Source organism: Erpetoichthys calabaricus, chromosome 3, assembly GCF_900747795.2.
Source record: "Erpetoichthys calabaricus chromosome 3, fErpCal1.3, whole genome shotgun sequence".
In the NCBI taxonomy this organism is placed as follows: Eukaryota; Metazoa; Chordata; class Cladistia; order Polypteriformes; family Polypteridae; genus Erpetoichthys; species Erpetoichthys calabaricus.
In genome coordinates, this window is record NC_041396.2 from 191992282 (window position 1) to 192020001 (window position 27720).

A 27720-nucleotide genomic window follows, 5' to 3' on the forward strand; every position below is an offset into this window, starting at 1 on the left:
TTTCATTTTTGCAATATAAAAGTTTCTAGTAAGAGTAGTCATTTTTGGTGTCAGTACAGGTAAACATATTCAAGTCTTCTAAATATCATTCAGTGTATTAAGGCGCCGGATTACCAGTATAGGTCTACAGACATATGAAATTTGTCATTGTTGAGCTGGAAAATCCACCTCATTGTAGACGGCCAAGGTTTTCTGCAATATGAGCCACAGTATCTGGAAAGGAAAACAATCTCGCTGCAAAAGAGCTACAAGGGCTGCAAGGAGCTTATGCTATCTGAAAAATATCCACTTCCATTGCAGCTAGCCTGGAACACTGCAAAACGCCAGCCAACTGCAATGGGACGGGGTTTAACATTCGACAACAACATATACGTCCCAAGGAGACTACGTCTATTTTACTTATTTATTTAAAAATGCACCTACCTCCTCTTACTTACAGTGTGGTGACACCTCTAGCGGATTAAGTCGATCGAGCGCTCCACCGTGATAATAGTGAACTAAATATCCTCCCCAACGTGAAATATTTTGACTTTCTTTACCACTTATTTTAAAATACCCACAAAAACGTTTCTTAAGTATTATCTTTCACTAAACACCACTAAAATCCAGCTAGGATGCCCTTCGGCTCGATCCCCCACGGTGCTCGGAAAAGACACAAACGAAAGCCAGTCAAGAAAGAAAAAATGGAATTCTTGAAGTATGAAACTTGAGGTGGGAGCGCTGCACGCACCTATTACCGACACGAAATGCGCCGCAGGGACTGAACTCTCATTCCTGAAGCATCCGACTGTCTACCTGAGCCGTGACGTCGGCGTCTGACTGGTAGGCGCGTGTCAAAGGTGGCGCGAAAAAAGAGCAGAGCGCGTCACCGCCTTCGCCTCTACCTGGAGCGCGCATGCAAGTCTGCGTTGCAAGGTTCAACTCTAAACACAATCCAACCTCTGCTCCTTAGGGACAAGGTGACAGAGATGAGATTAGATTCATACCTAGTGGCATGGCTCGTGGACTATCTTAAAGACAGACCTCAGTATGTGCGTCTTGGGAACTGCACGTCTGAAATTGTGGTCAGCAACACAGGAGCGCCACAGGGGACTGTACTTTCTCCGGTCCTGTTCAGCCTATATACATCGGACTTCCAATACAACTCGGAGTCCTGCCATGTGCAAAAGTTCACTGACGACACTGCTATCGTGGGCTGCATCACGAATGGGCTGGAGGAGGAGTATAGGGACCTAATCAATGACTTTGTTAAATGGTGCGACTCAAACCACCTACACCTGAACACCAGCAAAACCAAAGAGCTGGTGGTGGATTTCAGGAGGCCCAGACCCCTCATACACCCAGTGATCATCAAAGGTGACTGTGTGCAGATGGTGCAGACCTATAAATATCTGGGAGTGCAGCTGGATGATAAATTAGACTGGACTGCCAATACTGATGCGCTGTGCAAGAAAGGACAGTGCCGGTTATACTACCTTAGAAGGCTGGCGTCCTTCAACATCTGCAATAAGATGCTGCAGATGTTCTACATTAACATCATTTAGCAGACGCTCTTATCCAGAGCGACTTACAACAGTGCTTAGTAGTCTGTTCTATCAGACAGTTGTGGCGAGCGCCCTCTTCTACGCAGTGGTGTGCTGGGGAGGCAGCATTAAGAGGAAAGACGCCTCACGTCTGGACAAACTGGTGAGGAAGGCAAGCTCTATTGTTGGCATGGAGCTGGACAGTTTAACATCTGTGGCAGAGCGAAGGGCGCTCAGCAGGCTCCTATCAATTATGGAGAATCCACTGCATCCACTTAATAGTATCATCTCCAGACAGAAGAGCAGCTTCAGCGACAGACTGCTGTCATTGTCCTGCTCCACTGACAGATTGAGGAGATCGTTCCTCCCCCAAACTATGCGACTCTTTAATTCCATCCGGGGGGGGGGGGGGGGTAAACGTTAACATTTAACATTATACATAGTTATTGTCTGTTTTTCACCTGCATTATTATCATTCTTTAATTTAATATTATTTATTGTATCAGTATGCTGCTGCTGAAGAATGTGAATTTCCCATTGGGATTAATAAAGTATCTATCTATCTATCTATCTATCTATCTATCTATCTATCTATCTATCTATCTATCTATCTATCTATCTATCTATCTATCTATCTATCTATCTATCTATCTATCTAAAGTAAGCGTTAAAAGGCACGGGCTGGTGTTGAAGTGCGGTCTAAGGTGTGCAAAGCTGAGCATATCTAACAAACAGACGTGAAAAACCCAGCTGCACTATGACCATAAAAGAGTTTAGTTTGCCTTGACATTCAATATTACAGCGAAAAGTATGCATCACATCCTACCATATCCTTTAAGTACACAGTCTTCTTAAAATGAGCACTACTTTTATCATTGAGCTCATTTCCTTGTTACTTTTTGCTCAAGCTTTACTACGCTTATTTTTTAGACTCTAGGCTATTTTTATAATAGGTTCATGTTTTTGGATTATTTCGTGTTTTTGAATGTTTGACAGTTTTTAACTATCTTCTTGCATGTTCCACTTTGTTCTTATCCCAAAAGATTGTAGACTTTAGCATGCTGGTTTCACCTCGCTGTCTTCCACATTGTCAGATGTAACTGTAGCAACATTGATCAGTGCATACTGCCAGAAGTCATCTAGGCCAGGGGTAGGCAACGTCGGTCCTTGTGAGCCGCAGTATGTGCAGGTTTTTGTTCCAACCCAGTTCCTTAACGAGAACTCAATTATTGCTGATGAAGCACATATTGCTTAAGTGACATTTTGATGCTTCATTTTAGTGGTCTCGCTTGTTAAGGTTCTCCAACCTTAATTGCTTATTTCAATCTTAAACTGCTGCATTCAGTGTTTTAATTGGTCCTTATTAGCAATAAGATGTAAAAGACAAAGCAGTCAGCAGTTCTCCAGCTAGCTTTTTTCCAATTACATCTGTGTGTGTTCATCATGCACTGTTTGATTTAATAAAACACTTAATAGAAAAATGTGACAGACTGAAAATGATCTGTTTTAGGCTTCATATCATTTGGATGATATCCTTGGAAAGGAAAAAAATCTACGATATAAGAGCCTTACATTGCACAGACTAACAAGCCATAAAATTATATAAGGTCTGAGATTGACAATGATTGGTTTCTAATTAAGCAATTGGGTTGGAATGAAAACCTGTAGCCACTGCGGCTCACCAGGACCGACTTTGCCTACCCCTGATCTAGGCTCATTTAATCTCAAAGATCAACAGATATTTCAGCTAGGATTGTGGTCTGCTTGCAGCAGGAAAACAGATAATCTCTGCCCTGAGAGTACTGACAAGATGCAGAGGCCATGTTATTTAGACAGTGCTGTGTACCTGGAAATCAAGGGAGAACTGGTTGATTACTGGAGGATGGAGACAAGGGCTATCTGGAAATAGCAAAATGGAGAGAGCAGAATCTCTGAGACCATGATTTGAGGTGGGTGTAATATTGGAAATGTCTTTAGAACAGTAAAACTAGACAAACCTTTAAATAAGTAAATACTCTTATTTTATCATAGTGAACACAATCCTAAGGCACTTTACAGGTACAGATCCACAGGATCTCTATCCAGTAGCATAGTTTATAGGCAGGTTTGTGGAGATGAAATTGAAAACCCTGTATTTAAAAGTTGACTTCCACAGCTTAATTGTCACACTGATAAGTCAATCTATAAGACAGAAATAGAAAAACGAGTTTATTATGGCTCAGTTAGAGTAGCTCAATTTAATTTCTTTTTAATTTTATTTTTTCTACCTTTGCTGTTCTGTTCATAATACAGTATTTATTAACAAACCAATTATCCTAAGCTGTTATCTGCACAATTATTTGGGATTATAATGCTGAAATGGTGGCTAAATCTTATTATATGCATAAACTGTAAATACTACATATACACAACACAATTAGTGTGCATATAAAAAGTATGAATGTGTCTACTTAATGTATATAAACATACATACTATATGCTGTATGTAATGATAACGGCCCAGAAGACAAGAGATATACTGGTAGAAAAGTGTCCCACAGATGAGGAGTAACACCACAGGAAATGGGGAAGAGTGCACTAGAAATGGCATGCCATGGTTGGAGGAATGTAACGACCAGGATATGTATATGTAATAGATGCACATAACTCCAGTATGTAGAAGAGTTGCAGCCTGTGGGGAAGCATGTAATATTCCCTCAAGAAGCTTGAGAGCAGGTAATCTAACAAGTGTCTAACCATGAGTGTGTGTAAGTGAGAGAGAAAGAGACAGAAAGAAAGTGAGGCCTAGAAGGGTTGGAAAGAGCTTGATTGACTTCCCATTTATTATATGGCCCTTGGCTGATGAAGCAGGAACTGATTTAGACAGACATAGGGAACCAATGGAAATGTAGCCTTTCTTGGATAATAATTGAAGGCTATAGGGTGCAGTAACACTTGGATGCCTAAAAGAAGCTCTAGTATTCCTGTAGCAAAAATAGTGCTGCATCTGTACTCAGAAGTGGGTCTGAGACTTGGATGAAAGTCACCCTGGGGTAAGATAAAGGAGCACTTTATTGTAATGTACTATTAAAATGAGCAAGTAGGCAAACCATCTAGTCTAAGTGACAGATGATCAAAAGCAGTATAGACCACCATAATCATCATCATCAGCTACAGAGCTTGCAAACAAAGTATTTTTTATAATATGGCGGTATGTGGTACTGTACAATAATTTCAAAAGAATATTGCAAATGTATACAGTATCCTTCCAATGGACCCTGGGTCTTTCCCGGGGTCTCCTGCCAGCTGGATGCACCTGTAAAATTTCTGCCTGGAGGTATCTGAGTGGCATCCATATTAAATGTGTGAATCACCCCAGTTTGCTCCTCTTGATGCGGAGGGTCAGTGACACTACTCTGAGCCTCTCCCAGATGTCAGTGCTTCTCACCCTCTTGAGGTAAGGATTCTTCCTTTTCCCTTTGGGAAAGATAAGTCATGGTATTATAAATAGAAAATATATACATAAATATATTCTGGAACACTAGTGTGAGATGACCCATTATTTAATTACTTTAGTAAAGTACAGTAAAGTACATGATACCAAGTAAAATTATTTCATTACTGCTTTTTGCTACCAGTGGAGATGCCAGATGACCAGAATGAGCATAGATGACTAGCGTGCCACCCTATTCATGGTTTGTTCCTGCTTTGTCTCTGAAGTTACCTAGATAAGTCCAACCCCCTACAAGCATAAGTAGAGTTGGAGTATGTTAACTTGCAAATACATTGTGATGTTAGAAAAAAAAAAAAAAACTTTAACCCGAGTTAAGTCATACTAAATTAATACTATTGCAAAAGTAATTTATTTTAATACCATACATAGGCATTACGATCAAATCACTAACTCATTTAGCCAAAAGTTGTTTGATTAAATCAATTAATTTGTGAAATCTATACACCCATTAATTTGTAACCCATTTCTGCAGTTCAAAGTCACAGGAAGGTGAGTATATGGGGGGAATGAACTCTGAATGCAAGTCTATCCTCGTACTCAATCATGCTGGTCCCTATTTACCATATTCAATTAATATAAGACAAATATTATTTAAACGTAGGATAACAACCAGGGTATCTGGAATAAAAACAATCACTCTCAGAAAGAATATGTAAGTTGCAAACAGGAAGTGCCTGGAATCATTTCTCCTGAAACTGTGACATGGCATCATTTTTGAATATATCTGCTAAAGGTCTTATGAGTGATTGGTAGCTTACTAATTTATATGCTCAGTTTGATACATACCATTAACCAACATGGCAAAATAGCAAGAGTTGGTACTACTGCTGTCCCACTGCTCTCTTGCTGGGACCTGGGGCCTCATTTATAAAACTTTACATGGATCTGAGTGTGAAAGTATGTGCATGCCAAAAAACAAGAATATGTGTATGCCAGAAAAAAACTCAATTAATAAAAACTGGCATACACACATTTATATGCAATTTAACCTTTATAAATCATAATCATAAATTTACATACATGAATGTGCTTTACACACTGCCCAGTTGGCACCATGAAACAACCATACATGGGGTATGCTATGCAAGCCTGTACATAAGCAATCACAACGCTGCAGACCTGCACTGGCTGGTAGAACAGCCTCCCATCTGATGTCTCTAAACACCTCTACCTGCATTTGAGGAATCCTTTGGGTGCTGCACAACTGAGCATGTTAAGAGCATACACGAAATTGTAGCGACTCTCCTTTGCACTCTGGTGGTTGGAGAAGGTGTAATTAGCACCAGCATCTGTGCAGCTAGCTGCTATTACCTGGAACATGTTCATGACATTATTGCTGTTATAATGAGCAGTAAAGGCCATATGAAAAACTGAGTATTCAATCAGTGACCTTACCAACATGCCAGCAATCACATTCAGCACCATCGCCATCGGAATGTTGTCTGCAGCTTCAATTCTGTCACAAAATAAATGAATCATGGGTTGATCTAGGCCACAGAGCTCATCTTGTGCATTAATGGGAACGTAACTGCTTACAGTTAACAAAAGCAACTTCATTCCTGCTAGTTGCCCTTATTGCTATGTAAGTGCAGTCAATTGCCATGAAAATGTTAAGAAAACCAGACACTGCTGCATAACACCTTTTTATGTTGGCTTATACACCCACAACATACTTAAATTAAATGTAGTGCCTCGTCAGTCATTTATGGCTTCCAGCACAGTGGGCGTGATGGAGCTAAAGTTTGGCTGAGATATTCCTGACCTCTCAGCCAGTCCCCTTCTGGTAGATGCCGGTTACCAGAAAGCCAACTTTTCTTAAAACCTGGTGTAAGACGCTTGGGGGCACTGTTGCCCCGTTAAACCCAATAGGTAGACGCAGACACAGGGTAAAAGCACCAAGAAGTATTCATAGCAAAAGTTAGACCTCTTATATCATTGAAAGATGCTGAGAAATTAGTTCACGTGTTTGTTTTCAGTTGACTAGATTACTGTAACGCACTCCTCTCAGGACTACCCAAAAAAAACCTAAATCACTTGCAACTAGTGCAGAATGTAGCTGCTAGAATCTTAACTAGGAAAAGAAAATCCGAGCACATTTCTCCAGTTTTGATGTCACTACACTGGTTACCTGTATCATTCAGGATTGACTTTAAATTTCTGCTTATGGTTTATAAAGCCTTAAGTAATCTTGCCCCATCTTATATATCGGAATGTCTGACATATTTCAGATCGTAACCTTAGATCCTCAAATGAGTGTCTCCTTAGAATTCCAAGAGCAAAACTTAAAAGAAGTGGTGAGGCGGCCTTCTGCTGTTATGCACCTAAGATCTGGAATAGCCTGCCAATAGGAATTCGCCAGGCTAATACAGTGGAGCATTTTAAAAAACTGCTAAAAACACATTATTTTAACATGGCTTTCTCATAACTGCACTTTAATTTAATCCTGATACTCTGTATATCCAATTAATTATAATAACTATTCATGGTGGCTCTAAAATCTGTACTAACCCCTATTCTCTCTTCTGTTTCTTTTTCCGGTTTCGCCACCACCATCTACTCAAATTATTATAGGCCCATCTCCAATCTTCCATTTCTCTCCAAAGTCCTGGAAAAAATAGTTGCAGCACAACTTCACGATCATCTCAAACTGAACAATCTGTTTGAAAAGTTTCAGTCTGGTTTTCGCCATGGCCATAGCACCGAAACAGCCCTGGTCAGGGTCACCAATGATCTTCTGATGACGGCAGATACTGGTTCACCTTCACTACTTATCCTCCTTGACCTGACAGCTGCTTTTAATAATAATAATAATAATAATAATATTTGACACAATAGACCATAACATCCTTCTTTACCGCCTGCAATACACTATTGGACTCTCAGGAAATGTTCTAAATTGGTTTACATCATACCTGACTGGCAGAACTGAGCATGTCGCCCTTGGCAGTGCAAAGTCCCACACCCACAACGTCACCTGTGGTGTTCCACAGGGCTCTGTGCTGGGCCCTATCCTTTTTACTATCTACATGCTCCCCCTTGGAACTGTCATTGGCAGACATGGTTTATCGTTCCATTGCTATGCCGATGACACTCAGCTTTACCTCAGGACTACTCCCACCTCCTCTACTGCTCCTCTGCCAACATCTACATTGTCTACCTGCCTGGAGGAGATAGAGGCATGGATGAGGCTCAATTTTCATCAGTTGAACAGATCCAAAACAGAAGCCATCTTAGTTGGTACATCACATCATCTTCGCTCTTCTACCATCACCAGTATTACTTTCTCTGGCCAAAATATTCCTCTTTCCACATCTGTTACTAATTTGGGCGTTAGAATGGACTCCCAACTTACTTTTGACACCCACATCAAATATCTCTGTAAGTCATCTTTTTTCCATCTCAAGAACATCGCCAAACTCCGCCCATTACTCACCCTGGCAGATGCAGAGAAACTCGTCCATGCCTTTGTCTCTTCCAGGCTGGATTACTGTAATGCACTCCTCATTGGGATTCCTGGCAAGAGTATCCAGAGACTCCAGTATATTCAGAACAGCGCTGCCAGGATCCTGATGAGGGTGCGAAAGTATGATCACATTACCCCAATCCTGAAAACCTTTCACTGGCTCCCTGTTTCATTCAGAATAGAGTATAAGGTCTCCCTTCTTACCCGCCAGTGCATTTATGGACATGCCCCTCTTTATCTACAGGAACTCCTTACCCCTCATAACTCCTTACGTTCCCTCCGCTCTGTACACACTAACACCCTTCAAGTCCCCAGAACTAAGCTCAGCAGCATGGGTGACAGGGCGTTTTCATCGGTGGCGCCAAGGCTGTGGAATGCCCTCCCTGATTACCTGAGAGCCCCACAGTCAACTGAGGCCTTTAAGCGAAACCTAAAAACTCATCTTTTTAGAAAGTCATTTTGTTAAAGTATTTTATAGACTCTTCTGTTCTTTTTTTATTTTATTTTCTATTTTTACTCTGTAGCACTTAGGGATTGCTAAAATATAAAGTGCAATATAAATAAAATTTATTATTATTATTATTATTATTATTATTATTATTGGACCTTACTCTTATTCTATAATAACTAATGTTGTCTTATTTTAATTTCTTACTTTGTCTTTTATTTTTATTTTCTTCATTATGTAAAGCACTTTGAGCTACTTTTCTGTATGATTCACCCGGAAAATACAGTAACACCAACACCATTTCCTCTGCCTTCAACTTCTCCAATTCTTGCCACTCCAATGGTAGGGGTGGTGGGACAGGTATCCTTATGTGTAAGAGCTGGTGATTCACCCCCTAGGGTAATGAATGCAACTTCACTACTTTGAGTACCATGCAATTACTGTCTCTTTCCCAATTAACATAAACATTGTTGTTATTTATCACCCTCCCGGTTTGCTCGGGAACTTCCTTGATGAGCTGAATGGACTGGTTGGTCTCTTCCTTCCCAGATCCTCGGGGACCTGAACATCCACCTGGACAGCCCTCCTGCTGATGACTTTCTCGCTCTTCTTTCATACCTTCACATCATACAGCTCCACATCCCCACCATCTCACAAGGCTAGCAAACTGCTTGACCTCGTTCTCTCATGCAACTGCACTTCCACAAATGCATCTGTCACTCCTCTACACACGTCTGACCACTTTTTTCATTCAGTGCTTTCAGCTGCTTCCCTCTTCTCACTCTTCTCCTTCTGTTATCACCACTCCTTCTCTCCCACCCATTTCTCTTCCATAGTCTCCTCTGCCCTCCCTCCTCCTGATCACTTCTCCTCTCTTGACACCAATACTGCCATAGACACCCTACGCCCAACTCTGTCCTCTTGTCTTGACAATGTTTGTCCTCTCTCTTCTAGGCCTGCATGCAAAAGACCCTCCTGTCCCTGGCTTTCTGAAGTACTCCACAATCAGCAGACCGAGCTCAGGACAGTCAAAAGTAAGTGGAGGATGTCAAAGTTTTCAACAGACCTGGCTAAGTACCAGTCTCTTCTTGCATCCTTTTCTTCTGCCACCATCAGCACTAAGGTAAGGTTCTACCAGACCAGAGTTAACAGCACCACTGACACATTCTTTCTGTTCTCTGTTTTCACATCCTTTCTTAACCCTCTTCCACCTCCTCGCCCAACTTCCTTGTCTGCTGATGACTTTTCCACCTTTTTTCAGGATAGGGTGGCTGCTATCAGCAGTCAGTTCTCACTGTCATTGCCACCTATTATGCCTCCTCGTGAGCATCACCCAACATTCTCCACATTCTCTTCACTCTCTGCTACTGATGTTTCCAAACTCTACTTCAATCAACCACTACCTGTCCACTTGACCTTATCACCTCACATCTCCTTCAGGCCATCTCTCCCTCATTCATTTCTTCAATTACACACATCATTGACACCTCACTCAACTCATGCACATTTCCTACCATCTTCAAATGCTCTCTGATAACCCCACTTCTCAAAAAAAAAAAACATGCGATCCATCCCAATTTAACAATTACAGGCCTATCTCTCTCCTTTCTTTTCTTTCCAAAACACTTGAATTTGCTGCTTCTAACCAGGCCTCTTCCTTCCTTATACAGAATAGATTGCTCAATGTCAACCAGTCTGGCTTCAAGAGGAACCACTCAACTGTGATTGACTGTGGTCAACCAGCTATGACTTGCTAGAGCTACCATCATATCAGTCCTCATCCATCTGAATCTCTCCTCTGCCTTCGACACAGTCAACCACAACATCCATCTTGCCACCCTCAATAACCTGGGCATTAGTAGGTCTGCTGTCAGATGGGCTGAGTCCTAAGTCTTGGGCTTGATCCTACAGTGTGTCATTTTCCATTAAATATAAATTTTATTAGTCATTATATCTTCTCACTTGTGGCAATCAACTTTTCTTACCTATCCTACAACACTTGCAGAGCAAACCGGCCCTAGCCTAATGTTACCTAATTATGTTTACCTCTTTTGTAAGTTGCTTTGAATAAAATCGTCTGCCAAGAAAATAAATGTAAAGCACATTATAATAACAGTGCGGTAATATAAATTATTGTGTGTGTGAGAGGCAATTTACCTGGCTTGGCTGCATTTCACTACTTGATCAGCGGTGTTGTCATTTCCCAGTTTCTTCTAAATGCAGCATACGTATGGGTCAGAGTTGTCGTAAATATATGCATGTTCTCCAATCAAGTTTTCTTTTATAAATCCTATCTTTTGCGAGGAAAATTGCCTATGAACGTTTCTATCCTAATTTTTGTGCATACCCAAATTTTATAAATCTGACCCCTGAACCTAATCTTCAGTCTGATCACTATCTGTATATAGTCTGCATGTTATCCCAGTGTCCAGATGATTTTTTTACACATATATGAGCTATAGTGACTATAAAAAGTATTCTCTCCTTTGAACGTTTTCAAATTCTATTATTATACAACATTAAATTACTGTGGATTTAATTTTTCTGACTGATTAACAGAATGTCAAAGTCAAAACAGATATCTGCAAAGTAGTCTGAATTAATTATAAATATAAAACACAAAATAATTTAATCCACTATGATTCAATGTAGCATAACAATAAAATGAGAAAACTTCCATCGGATAAACATTTTTTAAAAGGCAAAGTCATGACCGTACTGGGTTTTCCCAGATCTGTTGTTGGTTCTTGCCTTGTACCTTTGTGCCGTCAGAGTAGCTTCTAGCCTCCAACAACGCTAAACTGGATAAGTGCGTATAAAATAAAAAGTAATGTGTCGTAACTGAGGTATATTACATTTTTAGGTCATCTCCTAAATGTCACTGAAAAATCATTATCATCAAAGACCTGCTACAATATATAGGCTTGTACAGAGGTGCAATTGTAGTGCTGCTGCTCACAATAAGGAGACCAGGTTTAGAGTTCCAGGTTGCATTTTCTACCTGTGTCTGTGTAGGTATCCTCTGGATGCTTTAGTTTCCTCCTACTGTCCAAAGACACGCAGGTTAGGTGTAACACTAACGGCTCAAGTGTGTGTTTGGTGTGTGGATGTGTGTGTGTGTTTGCCTGAAATGGACTGGCACCCTGTCCTGGGTTTGTTCCTGCCTTGTGCCCTAGCCTTGCTGGGATAGGTTTCAGCTCCCCCATGACTCTGGTCTGGCTGAAGGGGGTTAGAAAATGATGACACGATTGCTATAACATGCCTTTTTGACTGTTAACATAAAATACATGATTTTATAATGTACAACAATGGCTGTGCTTCAGGTTCCTCATATAGTTCCCTAAAAATTATTTAATACTAATTTTGATCCAACAAGTCTCTCAGTGAGAAGCTGATTTCAACATTTAATTTAATTAATACTATAAATAATTCTACTGTCAGTTTCCATGTTAGGAACACAAATTTAGGGTTTGAGCTCAAGTTTAATTTGACATTTTGTAATGAAAATACTTGAACTCTTATTCATGTTTGCTCAAAATGATTACAAAAAATTAAAAAAGAATATGACAACTTTAAAAAGAAAAAATAAATAATGTATAAGAAGGTAAATTGTGTAAAGGTCTACCATTTATTGAAATTGATTTATGCAGTACAAAGGTGCGGTGTGCCAAGCCTGGTTCTGTAGCATCTGGCACTACGGTGGAACCAAACTTGAACAGACTGGTAGTATCGCAGGGTGCCCTCACCAACTTTTGGTCAGTTTAAATTTTCCAGTAAAATCAACAGTTTGTTCTTTCTACACTGTAAAGACTCCCACAAAAACAACATGAGATCATCTAAACGCCACACAAAAGGAAAGGCACACATACCAGGATCTGACTGGGTTTCAAACACAGAGGTGTAAATGCTACCCACTGCACTTCTGTGCTGCCTAATCACACGGACTGAAGTCACAACACCAAATAACATTAATGTCTACAAATCTATACATGTAGTAGAATGCATATGAAGTATGTTATTTACAAAAATGGTACACTATTAGACTTTATTCTTTAGAAAATGTATCTTTCCATCTTACTCTGTGTGCATCCATAACTTTATATCATTTATATCATTTCCTAGGTGGTGTGGGAGTATATTAACCACAGAAAAAACGCATATTCTTCTCATAGACCATACATATTGGCAAAAATTCTAAATCTGTACACTATTTGGAATTATCCTACAAAAAATGTTCCTTCTCCAGGTGTGAGTGACACATCAATGCATGTGTCAGATGGCAATGTAATAAATAATTATAAAAACAATCAGAACTAAACATTTCCTTTAGGTGAGTGACTGCCTCACTGGTGGGTCCATCCTCCCTCGCTCAGGAATTTCGATCGTGGCAGGGGGCAAGTTAGGTGTTGAAATACATGCTGCGTCTTGAACTCTGCACCATTTACGCGTTAAAGTCAAAGTAAACGAATATCAAAACAAGTAATACTTAAAATACACTCGTAGTATAAGAAGAAATGTGCTTACCATGATTAAGTCTCTGACCAAATTTGTACTAAAACATTGTCGTGGTGCACAGGATAGCTGGGCGCCTTCAAATTACCGATGGGAGATATTCAAAGCGCCCGGCTCCACCCCTTTGCTTCACCAGAAACTGACCACTTTCTCAATAATAACTCCGCGGAAAAGAACATCCGAATATAATTTTATTTGTTTGTTTTTCTTCTATGACAGCGAATATTTAAAAATTAAACACAAGTGTACATAATTGTCTAAAAATAAACGCGAAGAATGCTCCACATCGCTGCGCAGTATTCAATCGGCTTTTTATTATAGGTCCAAAGAAATATTTGCATACAGCAAAATATTTTTGAAATAGCCAATTCGCTACCATTGTTATATAAATGCATTTACATAAACGCAGTGATTAAGGGGCACGGCAACTGCAGAACGCTTGTCGGATAGAATTAACCGGCTGGGTGTGTCAGATGGGTGTAGCTGCCCTCCAGCATTCGGGGAAGGGTCGATCAGTACAGGTATGGCAGCTGTTGAGCAATTCTAGCTCTGAAATTCGAACATGCATTATTCATTACTTCCTTATTTGGCAGCATGTTTAGTTTATTTATCATGAATTCTCATAAGCTACTGGCATCACTGTAGCTATATGCTGCTGAAAGAATGGTGCTTGAGAAAACTAATTGGAGATTTTCTTCGTTTTGAATGTTGACATTTTCTGGGTTTCAGACTGCACCCCCTTTAGCGAATCTAGTTCCTTAGCTTTTTAGTTCTGTGTCTTATTTTTCTTTCTTGTATACTGCACTATACACACTAAAGACAGGATTAAACTGACAGAGCTGTAATTTACAGCTCTGGGTTATACTGTAAAATATTTTGATCCTCTTGCGGTTACAGATAAGTTTAAGTCAGTAATGATCTAATCTATTACCAACCGCATTTCATCCACTTGAAGACATTTAAATAATTCATAGCTAGGCATTCTAAAGTAATACATATTGGTGACAGCATGGTATCAGCATATAGGCTGTAAGAGAAACCTTCCCGTTTCATTTATTAGGATGCAGCCTCTCTCTCTCTCTCTCTCTCTCTCTCTCTCTCTCTCTCTCTCTCTCTCTGGCATATCTAAATTAGATGTAACTTGTATACTGCCATTTCCAGTAGATGACACTGTTTTGCAAAAATGTAATTAATATTAAAATTGTTTCAGTAATTCAACATATTGTTAAATTTTTTATTAACTTATTAACTTTACTTAGTTGTCATAATATTTTATTTTTTCAATTTCTATGATATGCTCAATTAAATTTCATTATCTAGAAAATATTTATTTTTGGAGATTGAGAAATTCTCTTTGTGCCTGGTGCCACTGGCCTGTTTCAGTGTTGCTTGGGCAGACCCTTCAGCCACACGGTGTTTTACAATAATTTTGGGCATTTGCAGCACCCTGAACTTTTCATTTCTGCCTTGGGGATTAAAAGACAGTGTCCTTTCAAGTGACTATTGTTTGATTTTTTTGTGATGCAAATTAAAGGCAGTGTGAACTTTTAACATCTTGCTTCAAAGGAAAAGTTATCATCAGCAATACCATGTATCGTGCAGATTATGTAAGTAGATTACAATTAGAATTTTTCCTATTGAACAAATGGAAATTAACTTTGCACCACATTGGCTTGAAAAAATATATTCTATGTTATTGGAATCGCAAGTGAATATGTTAAGTATTGACAGCTATCTAGCTATTGTATTAGATGTACACAGGTCAACCAAGTGCTTATTTGGACAATATTATAGAATAATACAATATCATCAGCCTTATGCCTAATACAGTACTGCCCTTAAACCTCTGACTCATTGAGCAACATTTATCAAGATAAATGACCATCAGGAATAGATGGACAGATAGACACTGTTTTGACACTGCAATATTTTAGAAAAGTATTTTTAAGCTTTTTTTTTAAATCTCTTAAAGACAGAAGTGAGAAGGTAGATGATGAGATCAAATTCTGTAAAACCATGAATGAACAGCTGAGATGAATGACTGAGAAGGCATTTAAGGGGCTTGTTAGAAATGGAAGGTGCTAATCTTGAGTCATTAAAGAAACACAAAACACAGCAGACTAGTAATTGCAATTGACATGTTAGGACATGACTGGTCCATGTTTAATGTCTGCTCCTTTTGTGAAACTCTTTAGAAAGAAATTTACATTAAACAAAAATCAAATGTAACACTTTTGTATAGCAAAATATGTAAATTAACTCCTTAAAAATGCTAATAATATAATATAATATTTTATGAACTTATCCACAATCCCTTATAATATATGTTTCCTAGGTGGATACATATTGTTATCTTCTGAATCTCTAACATCACTAAAATTTTACAAAACACCTAATAAAATATTTTTTCTTCTCTAAAATGAAGTCATATTGAAGGATTTAATTTGGCAATTGTGCCCAGAATTTTATAAGGAAAGAGGTCAGTTCACCTTCAGTATTTTGTTTCTAAAAAGAGGACTCTTCTTTGTAAAAGCACAGCAATTGTCAGCTGATGCAATAACGGTAATAATGGTTTACTGAACATATTTGTGATTTATACTGTACACATATCATTTTGAATTAACAGATCTGCAAAACAGTATAGAATGACAGGTTGCCTCTTTAAAAACAAAACCAACCTCCCATCGAAACGTGTTTTTTTTTTTTTTTTTTTTTTTTTTTTTTTTTACATGTCTAACTTTTCATAATTTCTGGTATTTTTGGCTGACTGATGATGAAAAAAAATAATATCAATGTAACTATGCCACTTTACAATTACAAAAAGGCAATGGCAATGAAAGTTTAACTTCAATGAAGCCTTTTCCACATTAAGATATTCTAAAGGTGTTTTTCTTCTTCTGCACACAATTTATTTACTTTGGAGTTACCCTGCTTTACTAAATGGACTTCTACCAGTATCTTATAGCTGCTTACATGTACACAACATTATGTGTCTTTTGCTTCTCCTTTAGGGTTCAGCTGTACCCTTTTCTAGAGCTGCACCCCTGCTTGTCCTTAAATAGTTTCTAGAAAACTACTGTGGTGGATTGCCGGCTTCTTTCTCCGGCCCTCACCCCCAGGCCGCCAGGAGGAGCTCTCCCAGCAGCGTGGACATGCCCCGAGTTCCAGCAGGGCCTCATGGACTATGTAGTTTTTATACACAGCCCTGCTGGATACCTTCGGGGCCACCAGGCGTCACTGTAGGGGGGCTCGTAGGCTCGCATGTGCCCTATAACCCGGGAGTACGTCACGGTCACGTGACAGGAAGAAACGACGTGCTCCCGGGTTGAAGAAAAGGACTGTTTACCCTGACCCGGAAGGGAAAAGGAACTGTGGACTGTTGAACGGGAACACCTCCGGGTCAAGGTGTTTAAAAGGACTCTGGGAAGCCCAGTACACTGAGCTGAACTGGGAGGAAGGGTGGCAAAGTGTCTGGGAGTGTGGAGGATTGATTATTGATTGCTTATTGCTTTATTATTGAGTATTGTGGAGAAGAGGGTGCTTTGTGCACGTTATTGTCCTAATAAATATTTATATTTGGACTTTTACCTGGTGTCTGGAGTCAAGTCAGAGGGTTCAAGAGGACGGCAAGGGCCTCTATCTATCACACTACATACAGCACATTTTGAAAACGGCATCTTCTTGGCCTAGTTCGTGAAGGTGCTCTATCCCTGCAATCAAAAACTCACAAGTAAAAGCATGCAGACAGGTGTCTGTCTTTTTAATGAAAATGATTTTAGAGTTTTCTATTCTTCCAAAAAATTAAGGAAGCAAAAAAAAAACCAACCCTAGCCTAGCAGCAATTTATAAATTCAATAAACCTTTAATTTGTGCCAGGCCTGAGCAGAAAACAATGTCTCTTTTTGCCTAAAGCAATAGATTGACACATACTTGTTCTTATACTCAGAGCAGACCTGTCTCCAACATTACGTAAAACATCCTACTGCCAACATGTCATATCTAGAGCAAGAACTGTACTAAACATACACATTTCTTTTAGGAATGAAGTGTTTGAACTAAACAACCCAAAGATTTTGGGCAATGTCTCATTGCCCTAAATCTCCTTTATCCTTTCTTCAAAAATTTTTACTTCTAGGCTAAACAATACGCTTTAACTATGTTATTTATAAATTGATCACATTACAGATTAGCACTATATAGTTTCATTATATCAGTAATAAAGCAAGAGATGCGAGTTGTAGCATATCCCATCAGAATCAGGCTTAAGGCAGGAAATAATCTGTAAGAAACCAGGAATTAACTTGGAAGGATCACAAGGATTTTTCACTTATACCAAGCCAACACAGTCTTTAGTAAGCCTGACCTGCATATGTTTGGCATATGCATAGTGTTGCAGATAACAAATTATAATAATGATTAATACTTCTCCTTTTAAGTTCTTTTCTTTATTGGAATTCCTATGCTCTTCAATTTTGAGTTTTAAAATCCCAAAAACCTCTTTATGATCATCATTGATTTCAGAAGACCATTTTAAAATCTTACATAACAGTTTGAATCACTTAAGGTGCACCCATTAAAACTGAAAAACAACATCATATTTGAATTTAAATTCTCTCCGAAACACATTAAATGAATGTACAGTTTGAGTATCATTAAATATTTCTACTTTCAAGTTTGTTGAATAAACACTATTTTCCATGAATGACTGACAAAAACAGCAAGGAAAATTCAGTTTCAATTCAAAATAATTCAGTTTATTTTTATGTAGCACTGTGACAAGTTCTCAGGTACAAGTATGAATTTTAAAAATGACTAAATACAGACTTAGTACATATAAAGGCACAGGATTGTTTAAACACACAGGAAAGGAAAGTAGTTGAAACTTTTTAACATACTAACTAAGAATAACTGTTAATTAATTAATTGTTGAACTATGGCTAGTTTGCAAAGGAGGAGAGGAAAAAAAAAACTCCAGCATCCCTGGAGAAAATAAATTTCTCCCGGGATTCATGGTCAATTGGAAGACAGAAAATCAAAGACAAAGTCAGATACAGCTGCAGTTTTACAGACCTTGGCCAATTAATTTCCCCCCACTTCAGGGCATTAAATAAATAAATTAAGTGCTTACTAAAATATTTTAAAGGAATTTTTCATTAATTAAGTCTTTTTGCCAAAGAAGTTCATAATTTTAATGTAAACATAGAATTTCTCCTTAAAGCAGAAACATACATTTGGAAAAAAAAGGAAATGACTACTTTGCTATACCATTCATTTATATTTATACCATTTTTTGACTGGTGTCCACCTTTGAATTTTGAAGGAGTTTCAAGTTAAATATATCTATGTCTGAAATTTTCCACAGTTTGCCAACAGGATTCCTAAATAAAACTTCACAATGAAGCCAAAGGACTGTAATTATCTAGGAAAATCCTGCAAAGCACAGTAAAATCCAGGTGTGGTCAGCCCTGATTCAGAGGGGTTACAGTGATTACAGGATTTGTTTCAACCAGTGTCTTAATTTGATATCCATCTTTGATGATAATTAGGTAAATCTTTTGAATAATTAGAATATTTTTCCCATACTTTATAGGCAGATCTTGACAATAGTGAGTTTTGAGCTTCACTTTTAAATTCAGAAAGATGCTTATTTCTGTTGTAGTTTTATCTTCTAACAATTAGAAGAAAATATAAAGGTAGTCTACAGCACAAAAATCACCAATTAGAGGTGTTTCTAAATGGATTTTAACATATCAAATATGCAAATAAAATATCTGAACAAAATTTATCATATATGACTTGAGCTATCTCTAAATAGCAATTTGATTTTGTAGATTTTATCCTAAACTATTATGAAAACATGTTACCAATTTCACCCATTCAAGGTTATCTTACATGAGTAAATATTATTAATGTAACAAAGTAAAATGGCACCCTTTAAGCAGCATAACCCTGTACATTTTCATGCATTCACAAAATGCTTTTTTTCTGTATAAAGTATTTAAGTATGCTACTGCCTTAAATAATATCACATTTACCTTAACTGCATTCACAGTTCTGATCATTTTGCCCAAATGCCAGGTCTGTTGTAGAAAGCACATTATAAATTTGCATGTTCTTTGGTGAGTGTGTGTGTGTGCTTCTTCAAGTTTTTTACACAAAAGAAATTAAATGCAGGCTGACAGGATACACATTTCACTTTTTATGCATTTTCAGAAAGGTTGCAAGCACTTGAAGATACCAGTGGAAATTAAGGGAAAATAGACTTAAGAATGTAGACAGGAAGCAGTTCTTTACACAAAAACTCAAGGGAATCTGAAACAAACTACAAAGTTATGTAGTTGAAACAGAAACCTTGATAGCTTTAAAAAAATTATCTGGATGACATATTGGGACAACTTAGTTAAAGTCTCGTGTTTTTAGTAATGCTGTACTACATAATATAATAATAATAATAATAAACCAGTATATTCAGGACCTGTATTGTTTTCAATAAAGAAATAGATGTTTGTGCATATCCAATATTTATCTTTAAACAGATGGAAAGTAATTTAAATGTATTTATAATTTATTTACTGACATCTTTAAATACATAGGTAACAATTTGTGGATATATGTAAATGAATGCAGAGGAAGTTTAAATAGGCAGTGATTTAAAGGTATCTATAAATCATTCATAGATACACTTAAATCACTTTTTCTTAAATTAAAAGGTATCTGTGAATCATTTAAAGATATATTTAAATGTGCAGTAAGGGATATAAAGAGATATTTAAACAATAACAGTTTTTTGATAATGCTTTAAAGATACCTCAAAATATTGATGGATGACTATAAATCAGTTCAAGATACAGTGAAATGATTACAGATGTCTTATTCAGCAGTGTATTTGAAATATATATTTAATTCATTTAGATATTAAATTGCTTTTAATATTTCTTTAAAATATTTAAATTATTATTTATTTTGAAAAACATCACTAGGTATTTAAAGTTATCTCTCAAGATATCTCTCAACTATCTCAATATATTTTTATATAATTTAAGGATGTCCTTAAAAAAGATGTGGCATTCCATGATAGTGAATAACTAGGCTGAAAAAAACAACAAAGAACAAAGTAACTTTCAGGTGGAGTCAGGCAGCTTGACAAAATATAAATAAATGGTCATCACTTCCGTAGAGCAAACAAGAATACAAGTTGCCCATTAGATAAGAATTTTCAAACTTACAACAGCAGCATAAAATTTTTGATTTGCACCATAATCATCTGATCTATTTTGATTGATTACTGCAACAATTTGGTGACAGGTGTGCATTAATTGAGTGCATAGTTATGAAAATACAGGTTTTTAAATGACAAAAATACTTTAATTTCAATGATGTAATAATAACAACTAAGAACAATACATTTCCAATTTTGCACTTTGAAACACTTAGAAAGATGCATAATTCCAAGATAGTGCAGCAACCCCAGATCAAGTAACACAGTAATGGCATTGCTTTCACAGGTCAGTTTTAGAGGACTTTCTTTCTTTCCAGAATTCACTAACAAATATTGTTTAAATATGAGGAAGATATTTGTACATCACTGAAATTAAAAATGCTCCAAAATCCATTTACTGTGAACTGAACTAATCTACCCTTCATTTCCAAAATTCAACTTCATTCTCATTTATCTCAAAATAATCTGTATGAACAGTTCCAGTCTGGTTTTCGTCCCCTCCACAGTATAGAAAGGCACTTATAAAAATTACTAACAACCTCCTTATGGCAGCTGAGTCTGGTTTAATTACTATTCTCATCCTTCTTGATCTGAGTGCGGCCTTTGACACTATTTGTCACACTACTCTTCTCAATAGATTATATTCGATTGGCATTACCCACACTCCACTAGATTGGTTCAGATCCTGCCTCTCAGTTCCGCACTCAGTTTGTTCATCTTAAAACTTTCACATCCCAACCCACTGCTGTTACTTCAGGTGTGCTCCAGGGCTCTGTCCTGAGGCCCCTCCTTTTCATTATTTACCTCCTTCCTCTTGGAAATATCTTTCGTAAATATAACATTAGCTTCCACTGTTAGGCTGATGACACCCAGCTATATCTCACTAGCAAACCTACTGTTTCCTTTCCACCCTCCTCGCTTATTGATTGCATAACAGAAATCAAATCCTGGTTTTCTTCAAATTTTCTTAAATTAAATAGTGACAAAACTGAGGTTCTCCTCATTGGTACAAAATCAACATTAACCAAAACTGACAATTTTTCATTTGTTATTGATAATTCCTCTGTCTCCCCTTCCCCACAGGTTAAGAGTCTGGGTGTCATCCTTGATAGTACTTTATCCTTTCAGTCCCACATCAATAACATCTCCCGGTCTGCATATTTCCACTTGCGTAACATTGATCGTATTCGCCCCTCCCTCACTCCCCACACCACTGCTATCCTTGTTCATAGCCTTGTCACTTCTTGTCTGGATTATTGCAATTCCCTTTTCTTTGGTCTTTCTCGCAAATCTCTTTTTAAGCTTCAACTGGTCCAGAATTCAGCTGCCTGTATAGAACAACTAGAACCCCCTCTATTCACTATATCACTCCCGTTTTGCAGTAGCTTCACTGGCTTCCAGTTAAGTTCCGCATTCAATTCAAAATTCTTCTGTTAACTTTTAAGGCTATCCTCAACCTTGCCCCTTCATGTTGCCATTCCCTCCCGTACCCTTAGATCCTCTTCCTCCATCCACTTGACTGTCCCCTTCGTCCGTCTTACCACTATGGGGAGCAGAGCATTCAGTTGCTCTGATCCCCAGCTTTGGAACTCACTACCATCGGAGCTTAGAAATATTGAATCATTTTCACTTTTCAAATCTAAACTTAAAACTCATTTGTTTAAGACTGCTTTTTCTCTTTGATTACAATTGCTCTGTCTGATTTTAATTTTTGCATTTTAGTTTTGTTTATAATCTGTGCTGTATCTATTGTTCAGTGTCCTTGACTGTTTTAGAAAGGTGCCTACAAATAAATAAAATGATTATTAACAACTTTAAATATTATAAAATAAGAATTACACACACACAAATCCTCAGTTTTTCCAGTTTATCTTAAAATTTAATTAGTTGAAGTGCAATGAATGATCTAAAATGGTGAAAAGGTAAGCAGTAAACTGCCAGAGGTTTAGTTAGCAAAAACTGAAAAAAGTAAATATCAGAATAATACAAATTCTTCAGGGAACAACTAATAGGTTACAACCTATAGATGGTATAGGCCATATACTCAAGATGACATTCTGATTGAGCAACATATATTTTGTAATTTTTATCAGTGGCTGGAAACATATAATTAATATTGAGTCATGCAAATATAAAACATTGTTGACTTTCCAGAAATTTCTCATTTATTGTAACCTTTTACTAAATAAGAGTAGTATTTGACTCTTTAAAAAAGTGAGACTTCTTACTATTTATTTTTTTTAGCATCTTTGATTTCATAATTTGGAAAATCACCTCCATTAAATAATATGTGTTAGCTGTGCAAATTAAACTCTTTTATGGCTTATTGAATTTGTGTATTATTAAACTCATGCTACAAATTCCCTCAAAATAGAAATATTTGCCTTGCCCTCTAGAGCTCATCAGAGTCATCACAAAAAAATTTTGACTCACAGAGAAAGTACTGCATGTAATATGGTTATTGACACCTACATTAATTGTGTATCAAGAGACTTCTTGCCTGAAGTCAAGTTTATGATATATGCCACAGCATGTCGACTGAAACAACCTAAACGTTAGTGCCACTCCTGCCTCCAGTGCCTCCAACACACAAGACTGGAACTCTCACACTTCAGGTGTTTTGTTAAACCCTGTTTTAAATGTAATAAAATTACATGGGCAGGATTATAAACACTATTTTATTTAGAAATTTCTTTTGTCTCATTTTACAGTTGGAACATTTAAAATCACTAAAGACTTCCAGGCCTTTTTTTTTGGCTTGAACATTTCAGATGAGGGGCGATTCCAGATCTATCCATGTGTGAGTGTTAGTGTTGGTATGTGCATGAGTAGGTTCTACAATGGACAAACACTGCAGCCACTGTTTCCATGCCTTGCACACAGTGCTGCCAGGATAGACTCTGGCTGTCAATCACTTCAAATTCAATTAAAATATTTGAGAATGTTGTGCTGTTTATGTTATGTTAGGAATGTGATCACCAGTCTGCTGCAAAAAGGACCAAAATAAACAGACAAATGAAGGTGTGGGGCCTTACACCAAAAATAAACAGGCCTCTTGTTTCCCTAACAGGTGCCTGAGATCTGTAATGTTTCCACCCCTTGGTCCTCAATGACATCTTGCTGTTCTGCTCCACTAATAGTCTATTGGCCCAGGTGGTAGATACAGTAGGACAAAGTCCTTACCCTGTGTGGAAGAACAAATAACAACAAGGCTCTAAATTTATATGCCTACCAACAGAGTGGCATAACCTAAGTCTTATCCCTTCTACCTTAAAATAAAAAACAATTTTTCTGGCTCCTCAACAATTCTTCTTTTTTCTCACTGATTTTGATTTTTAATGCTTTGTTTTAGTAATGGTTATAATTGATTTAGGTTTTCCTTATTATCTAGGTAGCACCTATTGAGAATGTAACCCACCACCTACAGTTTAGTGTTGTACATTATATGCTCTGTATTCTGAAACAACAAGAAAAACTGTAATTCACTTAGAAATACCAACAGTTCCAGACAAATGCATTTTCCAGGTAGACCTGTCATTGTGGTAGGTCATCAAGCTTGCAAAGTCCATCCATTAATAATTTTTTAATGAGAAAGAAAATACTCTTTCATATAAATATACAAACTTGTGGATTCATAAATAATTGAATAGGAGATTTTTCAATTAACAGGCACCTTTCAAGCAAGTGTTTTACACCCAGACATGTCAGTCATCGCTTATAGTAATTTAACGTTATCTTAATTAACCAAAGTATATAGAAGATCACATTATTTTCTAAATATTATATTATGGAAATTAGAAAATGTCTTAAATTGCCTCCCTCCCCACTACTTTAATTACATACAAGATTGGAAGGGACCCTGATTCTCTATTTCTCTGAGCTCCTGGGAACAAAAAAAAAGATCTATCTATCTATCTATCTATCTATCTATCTATCTATCTATCTATCTATCTATCTATCTATCTATCTATCTATCTATCTATCTATCTATCTATCTATCTATCTATCTATAGTGCACTGTACGATGCCCACATTGTTGACAGAATTCAACTACAAAGTGGTAGTAACAAAGTTTGATCTGGCATTAGCTGTGAAGAAGGCGCCAAGCAGAGCTATACTGAATCACTGGCACCGAATTTGACCACTGTGGATGACATGGGCTCAGACAAGCCTAAGTAAGGAGAGTTATTACTTTTGTCTCTCTTGTTGCTTAGCTGTGTGTCCTGCACTTGCTTATACATACATGGGCTGTTTGCTTTGACGATGCTCTATTCTGGTGTTGAGTGTGCAAGCAATATAGTCTGCTATATTTGTTTAATACTATACAGTGGAACCTCGGGTCATGACCGTAATTTGTTCCAAAACTCTGGTCGTAACCCGATTTGGTTGTGACCCGAAGTAATTTCCCCCCATAGGATTGTATGTAAATACAATTAATCCATTCCAGACTGTACGAACTGTATGTAAATATATTTTTTTTAAAAGATTTTTAAGCACAAATATAGTTAACTATACCATAGAATGCACAGCGTAATCTATAATAATAAAAGGCAAAGTCCTCACTGACTGACTGACTCACTCACTCACTGACTGACTCATCACTAATTCTCCAACTTCCCGTGTAGGTGGAAGGCAGAAATTTGGCAGGCTCATTCCTTACAGCTTACTTACAAAAGTTAGGCAGGTTTCATTTCGAAATTCAAAGCGTAATGGTCATAACTGGAACATATTTTTTGTCCATACACTGTAATGGAGGAGGCGGAGTCACGTATCGCGTCATCACGCCTCCTACGTAATCACGTGAACTAAAAACAAGGAAGAGATTTACAGCACGAGTCAAACGCGGGAACGAAGGTAAATGACGTTAATTTTTGACTGTCTTTAAATACTGTGTAAGCATACATATTAACACATGTGCAATTAAACGTGTGCATTTACGGGGTGATTTCTCAGGCTTAAAAGCTCGCCTTTTATCAAACGCGGGAACAAAGGTAACTGACGTTGTTCACTGTCTTTTAATACTGTGTAACCATACATATTAACACATGTCCAATTAAACGTGTGCATTTACGCGGTGATTTCTCAGGCTTAAAAGCTCGCCTTTTACTAAAAAGGTAAATGCAAAACTATTTTCAATCAGTTTATTGAAACGCTCCCGTTAAGGATTGCAATAACATATTCGCGAGATAAAACAACAAAGTAGGGGGAAATGGAGGAACAGCCGCAAACAGCGAAGAGCAAAAAATTTATTAAACAATTGAGAACAGAGCGAGTTAAGCATACAAGCATGTTCATAAGGGAAACAAAGCACGGTGTAAAACGTACGTTTAAATTAACTTTATAGAAACACTCCCGCTGCGGATTGCAATAACATATTCGCGAGATAAAAGTTTAATGAGAAGACACGAGATATAAACGAACCACACGCCGTGGCGCAACGTTAGGGGCAACAGTTTCAACCATTCTATGATCTGCTTCTCGCAACTGAAAGACGGCACATGGCGGATGTTAGCCGACTTGCTGACCGCAACATTAGGGGCTTCAACTATGGCGCTGACGCCACATCTCAGTGCCAACACTTTGCAGACTGTACTTAAAAGACACGCCCTCCTCACTGGACAGTTAAAAACACCAATCAAACTAACGATGACATCAAGTATTACCCAATCAAAACTGGGAAAGGAGGCATCTTCATAAAATGCGTGTGGGATGATTTGCATGAGACGCTGCTTTAAAAAAAAAATGATAAAAAAAATACGGGATAAATCCCGTCCAGTATTGATTCAAAACGGGACGCGCAATTTCATTCTCAAACGCGGCACGATTCCGTATTTTAAAGGACGGGTGGCAACCCTACAGTGCCAAGTAACCACCCATACAATCACATTGTGATTCAGACTAGGAATGCAATGAATGTAATTACCCCGATCTACATACAAGGCGAAAGTCTTGCAACATTCAAAGATGATGGTTTGGGATAAGTACACCATACAACATAAAACAGCTTATGAAGCCTTGAACCGAAAAAAGCAAGATCTCAGAGATCGTAAAAAAAAAAAAAGGAGGTAATGTCGTTTTACTCGCTGTACATTTTAGTCAAACATTACCAGTTATTCCACGAGGGAGACCAGCAGATGAACTCAACGCGTGTTTAAAATCCATGCTTCTCCCACGCTCTGTTATATGTCGCGTGTTCTCCGGTAGGTGCACCAAAAAATTTATACATTTAAGCATGTAATGGGCAAACAAAAAATGAGGTATACCCGAAGGCACTGCAGTAGTACTTAATGTAACTTTACTTCTTAAATTTTAATGTTTTACTGTTTAATAATTTATACGCTTCTTATATGTTTTTCAAATTCTTTTATCAAAATACCACTGACAGCGGAATGCACGATAACATGGAGTGAATACACCATACGCATCCGCCCACAGCTGCCCTGCTGTGCGCAGATAGGAGTTGATTCTACAATAAAATAAAATAAACATAAAAAGAGTAAAACAATCATCACCCATAAACCGTGTGTGTGTGTATATATGTGTATATATATATGTTGATATGTGGATGTGTATGTGTATATATATATATATATATATATATATATATATATATATATATATATATATATGTAGATATGTATATATATGTGTATATGTATATATATGTTTATATGTGTGTGTGTGTATTTTATATATATAAAACACAGCAACACTCATAACAATGACAACACAATTACATTGACAATCATGTTACGTTATTTTTAAAATGTTTCCTTTTTTTTTCATAACCTCTTTAACACACTACTTCTCCGCTGCGAAGCGCGGGTATTTTGCTAGTCTATAATAATAAAAGGCAAAGCCCTCACTGACTGACTCACTCACTCACTGACTGACTGACTGACTCATCACTAATTCTCCAACTTCCCGTGTAGGTGGAAGGCTGAAATTTGGCAGGCTCATTCCTTACAGCTTACTTACAAAAGTTAGGCAGGTTTCATTTCGAAATTCAAAGCGTAATGGTCATAACTGGAACATATTTTTTGTCCATACACTGTAATGGAG

The 27720-nt window shown here is 37.5% G+C and overlaps 1 protein-coding gene across 2 annotated transcripts in view; it reads right to left on the minus strand.

Annotated features, from left to right (window-relative positions):
- The window catches only part of crybg1a (crystallin beta-gamma domain containing 1a), a 359825-nt gene that overhangs the window by 141568 nt on the left and 190537 nt on the right, over window positions 1-27720 (minus strand). The window contains exon 1 of one of the 2 annotated variants that reach the window (XM_051925341.1): window positions 13452-13703. The exons of the other annotated variant lie outside the window; for it this stretch is intronic. Within the exon in view, the coding sequence (XP_051781301.1) occupies window positions 13452-13454 (3 nt within the window). The 5' untranslated portion in view covers window positions 13455-13703. Of the gene's footprint in view, window positions 1-13451; window positions 13704-27720 lie in introns of those variants that run through there. 2 annotated transcript variants of the gene reach the window in all.